The following is a 17,480-nucleotide window of genomic DNA, read 5'->3' as shown; positions in this document are numbered from 1 at the left end:
AAGGTGGAAATAAAATAATTTCCATTATACATGGAGTAATATGTTGATTTGTTAATGTGAAATTTGACTAACATTATGTTATGGCACTATATTACTACGCATTTATGACTGACTGGGTGTGTAAGGCTTAGGTCATCATTTATGACTTTATGCACAGATGGTCAACATTGTATTTAGGAAGCCTCTAGTAACTTAGCCAAACATACACTAACTACAAATATAATGTGTATGACCGTTCACTAAATGCAGTCACAAGGGTGACATGGAATAAAACTCTTAAGGGATAAGGTTAATTATTAGTTAGTAGTGGGTTCAATACCCCTATGCATTTAAATAGGTTATGCACACTCTAGCGTATCAGATATTACCTATTTATGAAATTGCCTATAAGGCTATTAACTATTTAGGATGAGGATTATTGTGAGTGTGGTGGAATTCCCACATAGACTACCAAGAAATAAGGACCTAATATTTAAAGTAGGGTGTGTCAGGGCATACCACACCACTGCCACCACATTTATAGACTGTTGAGTGACAAAGGTCAATCTAATAATATGAACATTAGGGATATGGTCTAATAGTGAACAAAGTAAAAATGTTTCACATAGGTTAATAGCATAATTCAGAATGTAATATTTACATTAGAGTGTGACTGGGTGTACAACACCCCTGTCATCACACTTACGTACTATTGACCGACATGGGTCAAGCATTTACAATAGTAGGGTGTGACTGGGCACACCATACCCCCGTCATCACACTTATGTACTTTTGACCAACATAGGTCAAGCATTTACAAAAGTAGGGTGTGACTGGGTGTACTATGCCCTCATCATCACACTTACGTACAACTGACCAACATAGGTCAAGCATTTACAAACTACAGTCTGCTACCTAACCTTTGATAGGAATAATATCTCAAAGGTTACATTGTATACAGCGTGACTATGTGGGCAACACATTATTTTTCATTAAAAAAGTTCTTTAAAGCAACAAGGTCAAAATTATCTGCCTATGGGAGAATACTTTAAACCATATTGTGTAACTATTAATAACTATTAAACTTAGCTTAAATTGGTGTCAAGGTCTCATCAAATAGTATTGGCCAGCTTAAATTAAGATGGGCATAAAGCTCAAAGCCTATGGGTAGAAAGAAAAGGCCATGTGTGCCAGCATCGTTAGTAGGTTTGGCTACCATATTGTCAGTTATGTTGGAACTATAACTATATTTACCATAAGGAAAATTAATTAAACCGTAGTATTGAATGTTACCAAATGTCGTGGCGAATTTCTAAGTCTTAAGCGTTGAAGTATTATGAATGGATATGCAAAGACAAGGCATGAAAGTTAGTGTGATTCTCTAGCTATGTGCCATTCTTAACTGTTAGTCATAAACTAATAATTCAGAGAATTGCATATAGTGATTTGGAAACTTAAATTGTATGTAACAATACTAAGTGTCATAGTAGCGTCACAAGCTAGTGTATTATGCATAGAATTATGAGATCAAAGTTATGGTACCATAAGGTCTTTAACAGAATCAAAGTAATAGCTTATACATACTAGGCAAATAAGTGGGCATTCATCAGATGTAAGTTTGTCTCATGTTATACATAAGTTTATTTTATTAGCCAATATACAGTTGTACATCTTTCATATTCTATTATCTATGTAAGATCATCTATCACAAATCCTTCATCATTTTATAAATATGAGATACAAGGATGCTATATAAATAAATAAATAAATAAAATTTGGCCTGCTTTACTTTAAAAAAGTAGATTTCCATTTTAAGTTAGTAGTGTGCAGTTCAGTTGTAGTTATTTTAAATGTTGGAGTAAACATTTTTTCTCAGAGTTATGAAGTAGGAAATAATGTATCTATTTTATGATTTTTCAAAATAAACAAACGTGAATGTTAGATATTCAACTATAAGATATTTTCTCTGGCATCCATTAGGCTGTTTTCATGAAAATCAGAGGGATGTTGCAGACTGTAAACTACACAACTACATATTATTTCTTAATTCTTCATTCATATCTTATGAACAGACGGAACAAGTCTAGTAACCAGAATCAAGGAAGACTGGAGTGCACTGGCCTATGGGCCGATGGCACCAATGGGGAATCACCAGTGCAATACAGACAAACACAACAGGGACGACTGACAACACAGACCACATGGTGAGCTATCTAGACCAGAGAGCAAAACCAAATTGGATACCAAGACATAGTGATTATAAGTGACCAGAACAATGAGGAAAAAATAAACTATCATGAGCGCTGTCGGAACATGACTGTGGTCTGAGCACCTGTGCTGCTGGCTTTATAGGCCCAACATGATCACTGCACTGTTAGATCGGCACAGTGGGCTTGGCCTGCGCATAGGGCTGTGGTGGTGACAGCAGCGCTAGCAGATTATAGAGGTGCTGCCTAGCAGATTTCATCTATGTCCACGCCTTCTGGCAGGCTGTTAAATTGTCAGACCAGGATACCAGATCGAGAGTAAAATCTAACAGGCAATACAAACCCTCTTTTTTCAGTGACTACTATGAATTATACACACACTATGATCAGTGAATGATAAAATGAGTTTATTAAAGGCGGCAAGGCTTGATACATGGATTTCTGTATGTTTCCAACTTAGTCACACCTAGGTGCAGTACTTTATCACTATTTATGTAATATTCTGAGGTGTTCAAATCACAGATGGCATCACCAATCACAACATTTACTGTTTTCTCGATTGATTTAAAATAAATGTTTCAAAAATTCTGCAGGCAGATGTTACACTGAGCTGATGTTAACTGATATTCACTTACCTGCAGTGGACAACGATGGGGCATGAGCGTCCACGGTATGATTTATTAACTTTCCTAAAAACAAAAAGCAAAAAATTAAGAAGCCATTAATATCTTGAAAATTAAAAGAAAGTTAATTTTTAAAAGTAAAGGAGTCATTAGGATGACTGAAATACAAACAGTTATATTTATGAAATAATTTTATCAGCACTGTCTTAGCATTTCACTTTCTGTTCATTGCCCTCATTATTTATTAATACCAGCAGCAATTTTCAAAGCATTTCTCAGACAGACAAATAACAGCAGGATGTAACTGACTGAGCAGTGCAGTGGTTAGGACACTGAAGTCACATGCAGAAGGACTGTGGTTCCCATCTTGATCTGGTCATATAGTAAAAGATTCCAAAGCTTTCCCTAAATCATTTAAACCTTTCAGCCTAATTGGTTTCATAGTTTCACTTTGTACCTACTGCAGTGCTGATTTCTCACTGGATCCACCATGACCTCACTGATCTGTGCAGTCATCTTGCAGTAAAACAGGAAATTTGTGCTTCAGGCAGTTGCAGCACTACTTGAAACAAATGGTCAAATGGCAGTCAATGCCTATTGCGTTCTGTAATGTCATAAGGCCAATACTTCTGAAGAAGATATTTTTACAAATGTCAAAACCATAGTCAAGGGATAGTAAACCTTTATTTTCGACTGGTTGGCTGACTTTTTTTTTTTTTTTTCAAGAACACAGTTGCTGTTTGCAGTCATGTTTAAGATTTTAAGACTATTTTATTTTATATAATCACAATCAGTGACAGTTTCTATATATTAGATAATATTAAGTATATATAATATTTTACTAAGGAACGCTTATGTTATAATGGTAGTTTCAATCAAAGCCACCATGTTGCAGATCATTTCCAATTTTGGGTTACATATATTGTGGATCTCTTAAAACATAATAAATTACTGAATAACTTCATAATTTGGTGATTTTATGGTGAAATACCTTTTTTTTAAATTATTGTGATGTTTACTCCATTAAGTCAATAAATAAAAACTGGGGAACTGTCGATAAAGCAGACATATTGAAAGCAACATATGCCATTGACTAAAAAATAGAAAATAGTGGCACAGAATATTCTGGCACCTCACAGATGTCAGTATTGTGAACAGTTAAAGTTACATTTTCAATAAGTTGCCCAAGTTGTCATTGCCATTTTTCAGGTGTGCAGTAGCTACATGACTTATTGGATAGGTATCTTTCATCCCCTTTGGGGAGAAGGGAGACAGGTAGTCCAAGAAACCATTTCAAGCCCTATGTCTCAAAGGCAGTGTATACTGATAAAGCAGAACACATTCCTGTAAAGAGCACTTCTAAGCATTGTGCCTACTGCAGCAGCAAGCAAAATCCCAAATGAACAAGATGTATGTGTTCCATGTGCAAATTTGGATTATGCATGATGAAGGGGTAATAGTGCTTACAGCTGTATCATGAGTAGTGCTTTCACTTGTTAGAACTAAACATGAAGAACACAAAGGAATTTTTATATGCTTGAAATGAAGGATCATTACAAAATTATGTGTTATGGATTCTGCTTTTGTCATTGTATTCTCAGTTCTGTTCATATTGGAATAATACTCCTGTTTAACACATGGCTGGTATAATTAAAAATGTTCATTTGTGATAAATATAAAGGTGGTAGTTTTACCAACAATGTAGGAAAAGACAGATTGCTATTTACCATAAAGAACACATGTCAAGTTGCAGACAGGCACAATTATAAAACTCTCTCTCTCTCTCTCTCTCTCTCTCTCTCTCTCTCTCTCTCTCTCTCTCTCTCCTCTCTCACACACACACACACACACACGCACACACACACACACACACACACACACACACACACACAAGCAAGCACACCTCATGCACACACAGCCACCAGCTCCAGCATCTCAGGCTGGTGGCAGTTTTTATGTTCAGGTCTTCTGAAGCTGGCATCGCTACAGTGGTTTATAAAAATATAATTTTCAACTCAATTTTAAACAAAATAATATGTGGCTCAAAGGGTTAATGCAAATACTGTAATTGTTCTTTGAAAGGGAAGTGGTTGATTTTCTTCCCCATCCTCCACCAATTGCAGTTTGAGCCCAGTCTCTAATGAACTCATCACTGACAAGGCATTAAATGCTAATCGACTTTGCATTAAACTGTAGAGTGATGTGTTTTCATGTTTTCAGGATAAATGAGAAAATTGTACTGCCTATGTACTTTTCCTTTCTGCTACACAAACTAAACAAGGGCAGAACACATCAGAATGGTTAGTGCTATAGTAAAAGTTGCCATTATGTATGATCTTTATCTCCTCTATTTGTTATACGGAAAAACTGATGGTATTCATTACAAACAAGGAATTCTGCAACTATATACTCTTCCGCTCTAAAGAACACTTTACATCTCCATGTCCCACGAAGATAATACAAATGATGTCTCATGATGTTGACAAACAAGCTGACAGGATCTGCAAGTCACTCTGAACTGTTGTCCACCAAACATGTTTAGGCTGTTTCAGGAAAGTGACTTTTTCTTAGGTGAGGAATCTGGAGTACAATTTGTATGGTTAGCAACAGCTATGACACGGTCTTCCTCTGAGGTACAACTTACTTCTCAACAGTTACATACGTGTTTTTATTACTATATGTCGTTTTGATCGAAAGCATATTGTGTGACACATAACTGGCCACACAATTCAGAGTTTGTGACGATTTGCGTATATTGCGCTAGTTTGATGGTACTGGGACATATGCTTCAAGATGAACACATTTCTTTCTTTCCTTTTATATTGTATCTGGCCACAATAAATTGTTTAAAATATTGTGTGCTTCTATCTCCATTTGTTTGTCTGCTTCTTTACATCATACAGTCTATACCAAAGAATATCAGATATTAAGTGAGAATGTGAAAGCTGGAAACATCAAAGAAAAAGAAAGACTGCTATTTATCATTTTATGCAACTAGAATAAGGAGGGTCAGTTTCAGTACAATGCTGCGGAGGGGGAGGGGGGGGGGGGGGAGAATGAGAATAGAAATTTATAAGCAGTGGTTCATCTGTGGGGGGTGAGAGGCAATGTAAAAAAGGAAAGTGTTAAAATGACATACTACAGAAAATGAAATGACTCTAAAAGTACTAGGAATAAAGAGAAGTTCAGAAAACTGAGACAAGTAGCTTTCCTTTCTTTCCTGTCTTTGTGCTAATTTTCATGACCTCTTCTGTGACAGACAATGCAGATGCACTCGTCTTCAGCCACATCTTGTTAGGACTGCACAATTATATATGAGGTACATCCAGAAAGTAAGTTTTCCCATTTTTTTGTAACAAAGACAACATGGTTACATGAAAAACTTGATTGGCGACAGATACAGCAATGTTTGAACAATTTTTCTACATAGCCACCAAAAGAACTGAGACACATGTCATATTGTGGGACCAACTTTTGTATTCCTGTGTCACAGAAGTCTGCCGCATGTGTATGGAACCACCATGTGACAGTCACCTCAAGCTCTTCATCATCGTCAGAACACTGGCCGGAGGACAGGAATTTCTTGAGGTGCAAAAAAAGATGGAAATCACTGGGAGCAAGATCAGGAATGTATTCTGAATGATCAAACAGCTCCCAGTCAAACTTCTGCAAAACAGCTGCTGTGCATAGAGCCATATGGCAATGAGCATTTCCACAGAACAGCATAACACCTGCAGTAAGCATCCCATGCCTCTTGTTCTGAATGGCATGTCCCAGTTTCTGCATTGTTCCACAGTAACGGCCAGCATTCACTGTTTCACCTCTGGGCAGAAAGTCAATGAGCAGATGTCCTGCCTGTCCCAGAATAACATGCACATCACTTTCTGGACTGACACAGTCTGTTTGAATTTCGTCTAAACTGGAGATCCAAAACAACACCAATGTACTGACTGCTGCCTGGTTTCTGGGATAAAGAGAGAAATCCATGTCTCATTGCCTGTGACAACCATTCAAGGAACTCATCACCGTCTTCATGATACCACTGCAGAAATGTCAGTGCTGCTCTAAAGCATTTTTTTGTGCTCAGATGTGAGGTTTTTTGGCACCCACCTGGCACACAATTTCTTGAACAGCAGATGCTTAGTGACAATTTCATGCAACAAGGATCATGATATCTGTGGAAAATGGCTGCTGACCACTATTATTGAGAAGAGATGGTTCTCCAGGAAGCACTGCCACACCAGCTCAACCAGATGATCATGGATGAGGGACAGTCGCTCATTGCGCTCTTCATCACGGACACTTCGACAACTTTAGGAAAAATCCCTAGACCAGTGACACACCATCTGTTTGCTCATGATGTTCTGTCTATAAACATGATGATGACTTTTCAATGGGTGCTATGTTTTATGCATTAAGGAACCTTATCACTGATCAAAACTCACAGGTGGTGGGAGAACAAGTAAGAGATGCCATTCCAGGGCACTGCTGCCATGGTACTGGCATCAGGCGGGACCTGTCTGGCTGGCATTTGTTGTGCATGTGCAATTTTCTCGGATGCACCTCATATTTCCAGGGATTGCATATTACAGTCTCAGATTTCAGAAATCATATATGATCACCAGCTTTTACCAGTATGATCATCTCCACATCTATGTTCAAGTATTTTCAAGTGGAAGCACATGACAACATTCTGCTAAAATACCAGCATCAAGCAAGTACTTATAAAAACAGCAACAGTGCTGTTGTATGTCAAAATATTTATTATATGCCAATATTATGATGTACAACACTACTGTTCTCTGCTTTTAGAAGTTGTTGCTCAATTTTCTGTTGTAATAGGGTTTTAAATGTATTTTCACACTAGCATACTTGAACACAGATCTGCAGATGATAATTGTTGATAAAACCAGTAATTATATGTTATTTTTATTACCTAAGACTGGAATAAGGGATCCCTTCACCTTCACTGGATTGCTGTGGTTCATTGATGTGACTGTGTCATATTCCTCAAAAATTTGCACATGTCATATTGAAAACTCCTAACGAGTTACACCTTTAAAGACACAGTTCAAGAATAGCAACTCTCTGATAGTGTTTTGCATTGCAGAAAGTGATTGTGTAAGTAGAAGAACCACATATCCTTGGGGTGACTTCACTGTCCAGCATACTGTTGTTTTCTGCATTATTATACTACTGAACAATGCAGATTGACTTGTCTGTACTGATAGTTTGCTACAATTGTTGCCATTTAGTCACTGGAAAGAGGAATTGTATTCTTTATTGCAGAGATCTCCTTGTCAACATCTGTGAAAAGTGGTTGTTTCATTTAACAGGTTTATGAAAATTTGACCACAATAAAGTCTTAAGATGCTTGGACTTAACAAGATGCTCAGCATCAAAGCAAGGCAAGCACACCAGATATAAACAAGACAACTCATTCATACATTCACTCATTCACACAAAGTTCTACACATCCCTTCAGTCATATAGAATGAGTCAAGTTAAACATTAATAGGCAGAAGCAGTCACTGCTGGCTACTTCTGTAAAGTAGACTAACAACAAATTATCACTAGAGTTTATCTATAAATAAATGAGCCCCTGCTCAGGGAATGAGAACAGGGGGAGTAAATGCAGGAATCCTGCATCGCCACTCATGGCAGGGTACTAGTGGAGGTGGTTTGCCATTGCCTTCCTTCGATGTGTGATGAAGTGTCAAGTATATATCTATGTCATGTGGGTGACTTTGATGACTGCTTGCACAGTGTAGTGTTGTAGTGTTGGGTTTGTGTTGTTATAGATGGAAGGAAGGGAGAGCATGGAACTCCTTGTCAGCACATAGCCTGCTCCTCTCGAAAAGCGCCAAAGGGCTGGCGAGCTTAATGCCCCCATCCGACAAACTGTTCACCACCAATAGGCCCTCATTTCATGAGACAGTGCAGAGAGGCTTGGAATTTAATCCAGGACTTTGGCACAAAGACTGGTGATCAGGAACTTTACACCACCACCTTTTCTCCCTGTGTCAGTCAAATACTGGCAGTGAAAATTTGATCCACCACCAGGTGCTGAATTGGTTTATCTCCTAGTCAAGTGCCACTGCACAGGCATGCATTAGTGACCACAGCAGTGGAATTGGGTTAGTGATTATTTACTCAAACTTATACTTGTGGTAATTACTTTATACATTGATGGTAGGAGAAAAACAGCTAATTTGAAAAATAAAGAAATAAGTAAATAAACAAAGACAGAAAAAAGAGGCCACTGCTCCTCCTGCTATATTACTCACTCACTGTTTTTACTTTTTACTTCAAACAGAGCATTAATCCAACTTCACACAGTCCTCAACTGACTATGTACTGGCAAATTCTGGATCTATCTAATACAAATACAGAAGTTAACCAGAATTTACATTCTAGAGTCCAAATATTCTGATAAATTGTAGAAGGGATTGCCAATGAGGCATTCTTTGACTTTGTTTTTAAATATTTGGAGATTTTCTATTTCCTGCCTCATGTCCACTGGCAATAAGTTACAAACTTTTGCACCAGAATATAAAACTAGATTCTGAACTGCAGTTAGGAATGCATAGTCTATATGGAAGTTATTCCTATTGCTAGTATCAGATTGTGAATTGCTGAGTTCATACTAAATTCACTCATATTATCAGACACAATGCCAATGGCCTTGCCACAGTGGTAATACTGGTTCCTGTTAGATCACCAAAGTTAGGCACTGTCAGGCTGGGCTAGCACTTGGTTGTGACCATCTGGTCTGCCGAGCACTGTTGGCAAGTGGGGTGCACTCAGCCCTTGCGAGGCAAACTAAGGAGCTACTTGATTGAGAAGTAGCACCTCCGGTCTTGGAAATTGACATACGGCCGGGAGAGCGGTGTGCCCCTCCATATCCACATCCAATGGCGTCTGTGGGCTGAGGATGACATGGCAGCTGGTTGGTGCCATAGGGCCTTCATGGCCTGTTCAGGAGGAGTTTAGTTTTTTATTAGCTAAAAATGCCATTAGGGAGTATATGTACTAGCAAGATATTGTGTTATCAACTTTATTTCCTGCACACTTCTGCAGCAGAAACCCTTTTTGCCTTAGCTGCAGTGCCACAGAAGATTGCACGAAAAGACAGAAATGTGTAGAAGTGTGCAAGATATTCTAGCAGTCATTGTGTTGCTCATCACATAGATGATGCACTGAGTGGCAGACAAGCACATTGAATAAAGGCTGCTAAATATTACTTAGCTCTCAGTTCTTCATCAGATATTGACAAAAAATAATGTCTAGCAGTTTTTATTCAGTATGCATGTCTGCCACTCAATGCTGTCACTGTGTGGTGAGTAGCAATTCAGCCTTTTTTACTGTTGCTATTTCACCTCAGTATTTGCATTGTTTGAGCATAGTGAGAGCGATTTCTGAGAGCAATACAGGCAGGACTGAGCTTTTTGGTTAACTTATCCATGTGTTGGAGCTGCTTTAGTTTATTATCCATCTGGATGCTTTAAGGGATCCTGTCAATGGTACAGACTAGTATACAATCTGATCCCTTAAATTTAATATAGAATCTGATACAGAGGTCATGGAAATTACAATATTTGTAATTACTGTTAACATTTGATGTTTTACCAAGATGCAGATGTAACTGTACTAAATACTATGCCACCAAATGTTAAAATTTTTACTTTACACATAAAGAAACTGTTTTTGGAAAGTTCTAAAAGGTATTGTAACAACTCAAAATTAGTTTAAAAGTATTTCTGATATTTCTACAAAACTTTTGAATATATAAGTTTGTTAATGTTGAAGCAAAGAGTCAGAGATAATGTTAGCAGGAAAAACAAATGTGTAATTACAATGCAAATTAGCTTTTTCCGTTATTGTTTACACCTTTTACTATAAAAATGTTTTGCTATCTAAATTCTGCTTATATAAAACCTGTTACCACATTTTTAGTAACAAACACTGTGTTCAAACTGCCAAAGATATTGATTATAATTTCAGCTATGTATTTATCTAAACAATACTGTGAAATATTTTGATTGTTAAATGCTATTTATACTGTGATAGCAGGGCCTGCAAGTTAGTATCTCTGAAGTCTGATTTTAGTTTGGACTGAATCAGTAGCCTGTGTTGGTTCTTGCCAAAAATATTTCGTGCTTTTCTTTGTCTGGTAAAATTTGAAGCCATTAATGAAGAGTAATTTAAAATGGTGTTTGGATTCAATAACATACCTAGACACCTCGGCAGAGTTGCATTTCCCACAGATGAATACATTTTTAAAATTGTTTTTAGTTGTGCATTTACCATTCCAACATTTACCTCTCAGTGGTTGCAATGGCAGTTGTTCCAATAGAAATAGATGTAGTTTTTCAAAGTTCATTATTTGCAATGATTATGATGTTCATTATTTTTGCAGTTTTTGAATGGTAGATATTACGTTGTCCAGGAACTTCATACATGGAGCCTCATCCAATAAATGCTACTTATCTCTGCTTCTATATACTGTTGTTACTACTACATTCTTTAGTCTTTCAGGAAGTATACCTTGACTCACTGAATGGCTACAAAGATAACTCAAGTGTGATGCTGCCAAGGCAGCACAATATTTTGGTGCTCTGGCTGAGACAGCATCATAGACAGAAGAGTTACTTCTTTTTAGTGACACAATTATTTTTGTGATCTCTCTAACAGGTGAGTTGAAAAAACGGATGGTGTGGAGGAATATTTATTACCTGTCTACGTAAGTTTATTCCATCTGTTTTCGATGGACTATATTTTGTCCTCATATATCCAGCTACTGTTAGTAAGAATTCATTGAATATAGTAACCAGTGATTTGAATTCTTTATTGTACGTCTTGCTCTCTACCATTTGCCTTGTCAAGGTTATTCATTTCCACTGAATATTGCTGTAAATTGTACTTGTTCTGTCCTTGGAATTTTGAATTTTTTGTGCTAGTATACAGTTTCTACATTTTTTAAGAATTTTGCAAAACTGCTTGCAGTCCATTTTCAGTTTTGATTATTGTCAGTCCATTTCATTAAATAAAGCTCTCTCTTCCTAGTGCAAGAGATTTTGATCCATAGTGTTAACCACCCTTTCTCTGCTTCCACTGTATGCCCCTGAATCTTTGTAAAGGAAAACTAGATTGATAATGCGTAATGTTGGAATAATAGTTTTAAGGAAAAAATGAAATTTGTCATCTACTGTGTCCTTGGTGAACTTATGTCAATTTTTCATACTGTAAATTCTCTCTGAGTAATGTAACTGAATCGGTATTTAGGCACAATGAAAAAGACTTCTAAAATATATAAGCTTTTGGACAAAGTCCTCCTCACAAAGTCCAACTCACACATACAAGAGCCCAGCACCTGGAGAAGTAGCCATGCATGTGCGTGTGCATATGTGTGTGTGTGTGTGTGTGTGTGTGTGTGTGTGTGTGTGTGTGTGTGTGTGTGTGTGTGTGTGTGTGTGTGAGTGTGTGTGTGTGTGTGTGTGTGTGTGTGTGTGTGTATGTCGTGTGTGTGTGTGTGAACATGTGTTTGTTCTATTTCAGAAGCCTATATACTTTAGCAGTCTTTTTCATTGCCTGTCTGTGACTCAATGCCTCCTCTATGTGGTGAGTAGCAATCTATCCTTTATATGTTGTTGTTATTCCATCCTGGACTTTCCACTTTTTGAATGTGAATTTACAGTTATTTACAATGTTCCTTTTCCTTTTTAGTTAAATCTGTTTGATGAGTATGCTCAATTCTGCCATTTGGCCATCATGGTCAGATAGGTGTTAGTTCTTTCTGCACGCTATACGAGATTGGAATAATAGAGTATTGTGAAGGTGTTTCAATGAACCCTCTGCCAGGTACTTAAATGTGATCTGCAGAGTATCCATGTAGATGTAGATAAACCATTTGTATGGGACTCACGTCTATTTCATTAAAGACTGCTGGATTTACAAATTATCAATTGCTGTTGCTCTATATTCTTCTACTCTTATTGATAACATTACTGTGGTGGTCAGACTGAAGCACACAGTAGCACTAGATGTCCTCAGCCAGAACTATTGAAGATGAAATCTATACTGAAATCACAACATACATTCACTTCCTAGTTCCTTCACTAGACTGGGACACTGCCTTACCTGCGGAATTCCAAAAGAGGCCGTGCCGCAGGTACACCAGACTCTGGCCAAGAGAGGAAATGGAACTGGGTGACTGTGCGTGTCTCCCCAGTCTTCAGGTTTTTCAGATAGAAACTGCGGACCAGGTAATCGTCACACCAAATATGTTCACTAACCAGATGAACCTGTAAAAGACATAACCAAACTTTTATTTTTTTATTTGTTTTCTGCAATCTTCACTCACTCACTCTCTCTCTCTCTCTCTCTCTCTCTCTCTCTCTCTCTCTCTCTCTCTCTTCACCCACTCCCTCTCCGCATCTCGTGGTCTTGCGGTAGCGTTCTTGCTTCCCGTGTATGGGGGCCCGGGTTCGATTCCCGGCGAGGCCAGGGATTTTCTCTGCCTCGTGATGACTGGGTGTTGTGTGTTTCATCATCATTTCATCCCCATCGACACGCAAGTCGCTGAAGTGGTGTCAACTCGAAAGACTTGCACCAGGCGAACGGTCTACCCGGCGGGAGGCCCTAGCCACACGGCATTTCCATTTTTACCCACTCCCTCAAGCGCACACACACACACACACACACACACACACACACACACACACACACACACACACACACACAAAGGAATAAAGGATATTTTATTCAGTATGTGAGTGGAGGCAGTACACTGGCACAACAAATGAGCTTCTAAACAATTCAATTACCCTTCAATTATAGCAGAGGTATTTGCAATCCAGTGCGCCTACTATGATGAGAGGACTATGCCTGGCATCAGAGTAATATGAGTCAGCAAGCAGTCACTATCCCTGGACCATCTTCTGGCACCAAGTCCTCCTACCTGGACTTGGCACCTTCCTATTGGTGAGCTGCCTCCAGGCTTACTCCTGCAGCAGTGGGATCCCTACACTGGGGGGCAGCAGATCACAGCCAGAACAGTACAGCTGCTCATGGTGCCAGGCACCCTGGCACCATGCACTCTACTCACAGGGTGAGTTCCACCCCCACTGGCTGTCATCCCCTGTGATAATTCTAGCAGACTTCTACATCATTGTCACTTTCTCTGAGCAGCCATGCTGTGCAAAGCTGGTACACACACCACTGAGTGGACCTCTGGGTGGCAGCATTCCTGGGAACTGATTTCACAACTGGCCCTCTGGCCAACAGCTAACCACGGCAGGACACCACATGTCTTCCACACTGTGCACTGTAGAAAGCATAGCTGCTGTGTTGCAGTGCTGTAAGTGTAGTAGCATGAATGTCAATAAAGTGTTTGACTTCCTGATATTGTTTTCACGAGAAACCACCAGCCTGGACTCTCTTCACTCCAAACCACTACTGTAATTTGTCAGTAGCTCTGACAGAATCAAAGCAGTTAGGAACCACTAATCACAGCAATAACATTAGGAATAGGTCAGATGAACAGAGTATTGGAAACTAAGCAATGTATTTAGGCTGCGATGTAAATCAGCAGCCTTGTGGACAAGACGAAAGCATACATAAAACTCAATCAGATTGTTGTCAGCCATATAGTACAAACAAGGAAGTATAAGCCATGGGGATTAAATGACTAAGAGGACAATTCTTCCAGGAAGTTGTCATGTGGGGAAATCACCAAACATGGTTAAGAAAAGCCCTGGTAGAACATAAATAATTTAAGAGGTATAGGTAATAACTTACAGAATAGTTGAGACTTGCCTTTGCACAAATCCTTTTTTTGAGCTAGTGCTACACACACACACACACACACACACACACACACACACAAACTGTACACCTACACTGTGGTGACACTATGTAGTCACTTATGAACAACACTGGAAACAAAATAGGAGATAGAAAAGTGAAAGCAGGAATGCTTAACTATGTTTTCAAGTGATCTTTAACAAGAGAAGATCCAGGAATGCTACTGCTGTTTAATATCACACCACTGCAAAGATCACTGATATTAGTGTCAGTAAAGCACAGAAATAGCTGAAATTGCTAAAACTAATAGAGGTCCCAGGGCCTGATGAAATCTGTCAGATTCCATACAGAAATTGTGACTGATTTAGCCATTCTATGGACTACAATGTACTGTAAATTCCTCAAACAAAAAACTGTGTCAGTGAATACCAGAAATGGTCCACAAAACTACTGTCCAATATCTTTGACATCCATCTATTGTAGAATCATTTCAGAAGAAATGGCATCCTCCATGCCAACCAGCATGGATTCCAAAAACCCAGCTTACTCTTTTCTCACATGATGTCCAGCAAGCGATAGTTAAAGGCAGTCTAGCAGATGCAATATTTCTTGACTTATGAAATACTTTTGACTGAGTAACATACAAATGCTTATCAACAGACATACAGTTATATGGAGTTCTAAATAAAATTTGTGACTGAATAGAGCATTTAACAGTTCGGAAGATGCATCCTGTTATTTTGGATGGAGAGTCATCAACAAATGTACAAGTAACTTCAAGCATGTGCCTTGGATGTGTGCTGGGATCCTTACTTCTCATCTTGTATATAAATGACATGAAAGACAATATAATCTCACTTTTTTGCACATGATGAACTTAACTAAAGTGAAGTACAATTTAAAAATAAACTGATCTTCATAAGATTTTAAAGCAGTGAAAAGACTGGCAACTTGTTTCACAAGTTCGGAGTGTAAAATTCTGCACTTTCGAAATACAAAAATTTTGTATCCTTTGACTACAATATAAATGATTTGCAATCGGAATCAGTCAATTTGCACTAATATGTTGTAACAATTTGAGGGGATATGAAATAGGCCCAATCATAGTTAAAGCAGGTGGCAGATTTCAGTTCACTATTGGGATACTGCACACCGTCTACAAACCAGATGACATACAAACAACTTATGCTACCCATCGTAGATCATTGCTCAAGGGCATAGAATACATACCAAGTAGGATTCTGAGGGACTTATGAAAGTATATGAAGAAAGACCACATTAACGGTCACATGCTTGTTTGACCCATGGGAAAGCGTAACAGAAATGCTATGACTTGAACTGGCAGAAGAGAGGTGTCAGCTGTCCCATGAAAGCTCACTTATGTAGTTTCAAGAACTGGTATTAAGTGAGTGATCTTAGATTTATTTAAGCTGCTATTTTTCCCTCCCTCTGTCTACAAAACTGACAGTGGGGAAATCCTCATATGTGTACTCCCTGCCACACACTTCGCAGTGGCTTGCAGAACATGGATGTAGACATTGGTGTACCATTTTATCCCACACACTATTATGTAGAAAAAATAAATTATTGTAATTTAGAGACTGAAGTATGGTTAACACAAATTATCTATTCCATTGTGGAATAAGTTAGAAAATGTGTTATGAGGTTTTGATTTCTGGGTTGTACATTTCAAATGTTGTTATAATCAGTTGCGTTAAATGAAATATCAGATCCAAAGTGTAATGAAAGATGTTGAAATCAAAAAGGTACTTTACAGCAATTAGATTCTTCCTTTATAGTAGAATTTTATTTTCCTTTGAAAATGTACTTTAATGATAAAAGAACTTTCACAGATTTTTTTATGAACACAACATTAAAAATCTATTTCATTTCATTGTCTTTATAAGGGCAAATTGATATGAAATAAAGTCATTTTTTTGAGCAAAGTGGGCATATCACAAGTATCCCATGAGGTTGCAGCTGAATGAAATCAATATTTTGCCACTACAGGTGGAGCAATAATTGACATTGAGGGCTAAACTCAAAAGATTGTGGTCGTGCAGTGGTAGCCTATGTGCATGCGGCAATTTCTGGTATAAACTTAATAACATGCACCAGCTTTCTGCAGTGTTGAAACTCAGTTGCATGTCTGCCTGGATGTATGCTGAAATATCATAACAAGATGTTGATGTTACCTGGCTGTAATCCCAAATCCTCCTTGAATACTCTTATACTGTAAAAACATGAAGAACCACAAAGCTCAAAGTAGTAGCAATGGTAAAACAGGAAACAAATGTGAGAACAGCAAGCCTTTGGCTTCACGCTTAGTGACTGAAGTTTACAAAAAAAGCAAATAATACTGAGACTCTTTATAGCCTATCATTTGATGTATAAAATTCTATTGGTGTTCACGGTATGACATTTACTGTAAAAACTTGGATTTTTCAGAACTCACATGCCCTCTTTAGTAGGAGTGAAAACTTCATGTATGCCATTTATCTACTTCTGAGATTCAGATGTGTATGCATGAATATTAGTGGAGAATGATGATACCTCATAAATGTGATACAGCTCAGAGCCTTCCTCAGGCCAGTATCGATGGCACATAGCAGTGCCACCTTCAGTGAGTCGGGTGAGCATAACAAGCACAACAGCTCCTTGCTCCCATACAAGCTGCCAGAAGTCTGGAGCCGTGTGGGGAAGAGGCCCTTGTGCTGCGATGTAGGCCGGGTTTCGAGGATCATGATCGGTCTGCAACAAGTGTAAAAAGTTACAATGCTTTCTCTTTCACTTTCACTGTAAATCGAAAGAATCCATATGCTAATACCACTTCTGACAAAATTTTATGACTTGTGGCATTACATCA

General features: G+C 38.3%; 1 protein-coding gene across 3 annotated transcripts in view; it reads right to left on the bottom strand.

The window, feature by feature from the left end:
* LOC124789971 (receptor-type tyrosine-protein phosphatase N2) overlaps positions 1-17,480 on the bottom strand; it is a 444,282-nt gene that overhangs the window by 4,300 nt on the left and 422,502 nt on the right. For all 3 annotated transcript variants that reach the window (XM_047257507.1, XM_047257508.1, XM_047257509.1), the window contains 3 exons: positions 17,168-17,365; positions 12,950-13,113; positions 2,822-2,875 (listed from right to left, as the gene is read on the bottom strand). In XM_047257507.1, the coding sequence (XP_047113463.1) occupies positions 2,822-2,875; positions 12,950-13,113; positions 17,168-17,365 (416 nt within the window). The remainder of the gene's footprint in view (positions 1-2,821; positions 2,876-12,949; positions 13,114-17,167; positions 17,366-17,480) is intronic.

The sequence above is a fragment of the Schistocerca piceifrons genome, chromosome 3 (genome assembly GCF_021461385.2).
Source record: "Schistocerca piceifrons isolate TAMUIC-IGC-003096 chromosome 3, iqSchPice1.1, whole genome shotgun sequence".
Classification (NCBI taxonomy): Eukaryota; Metazoa; Arthropoda; class Insecta; order Orthoptera; family Acrididae; genus Schistocerca; species Schistocerca piceifrons.
This window is presented reverse-complemented; position numbering and strand designations above follow the sequence as displayed.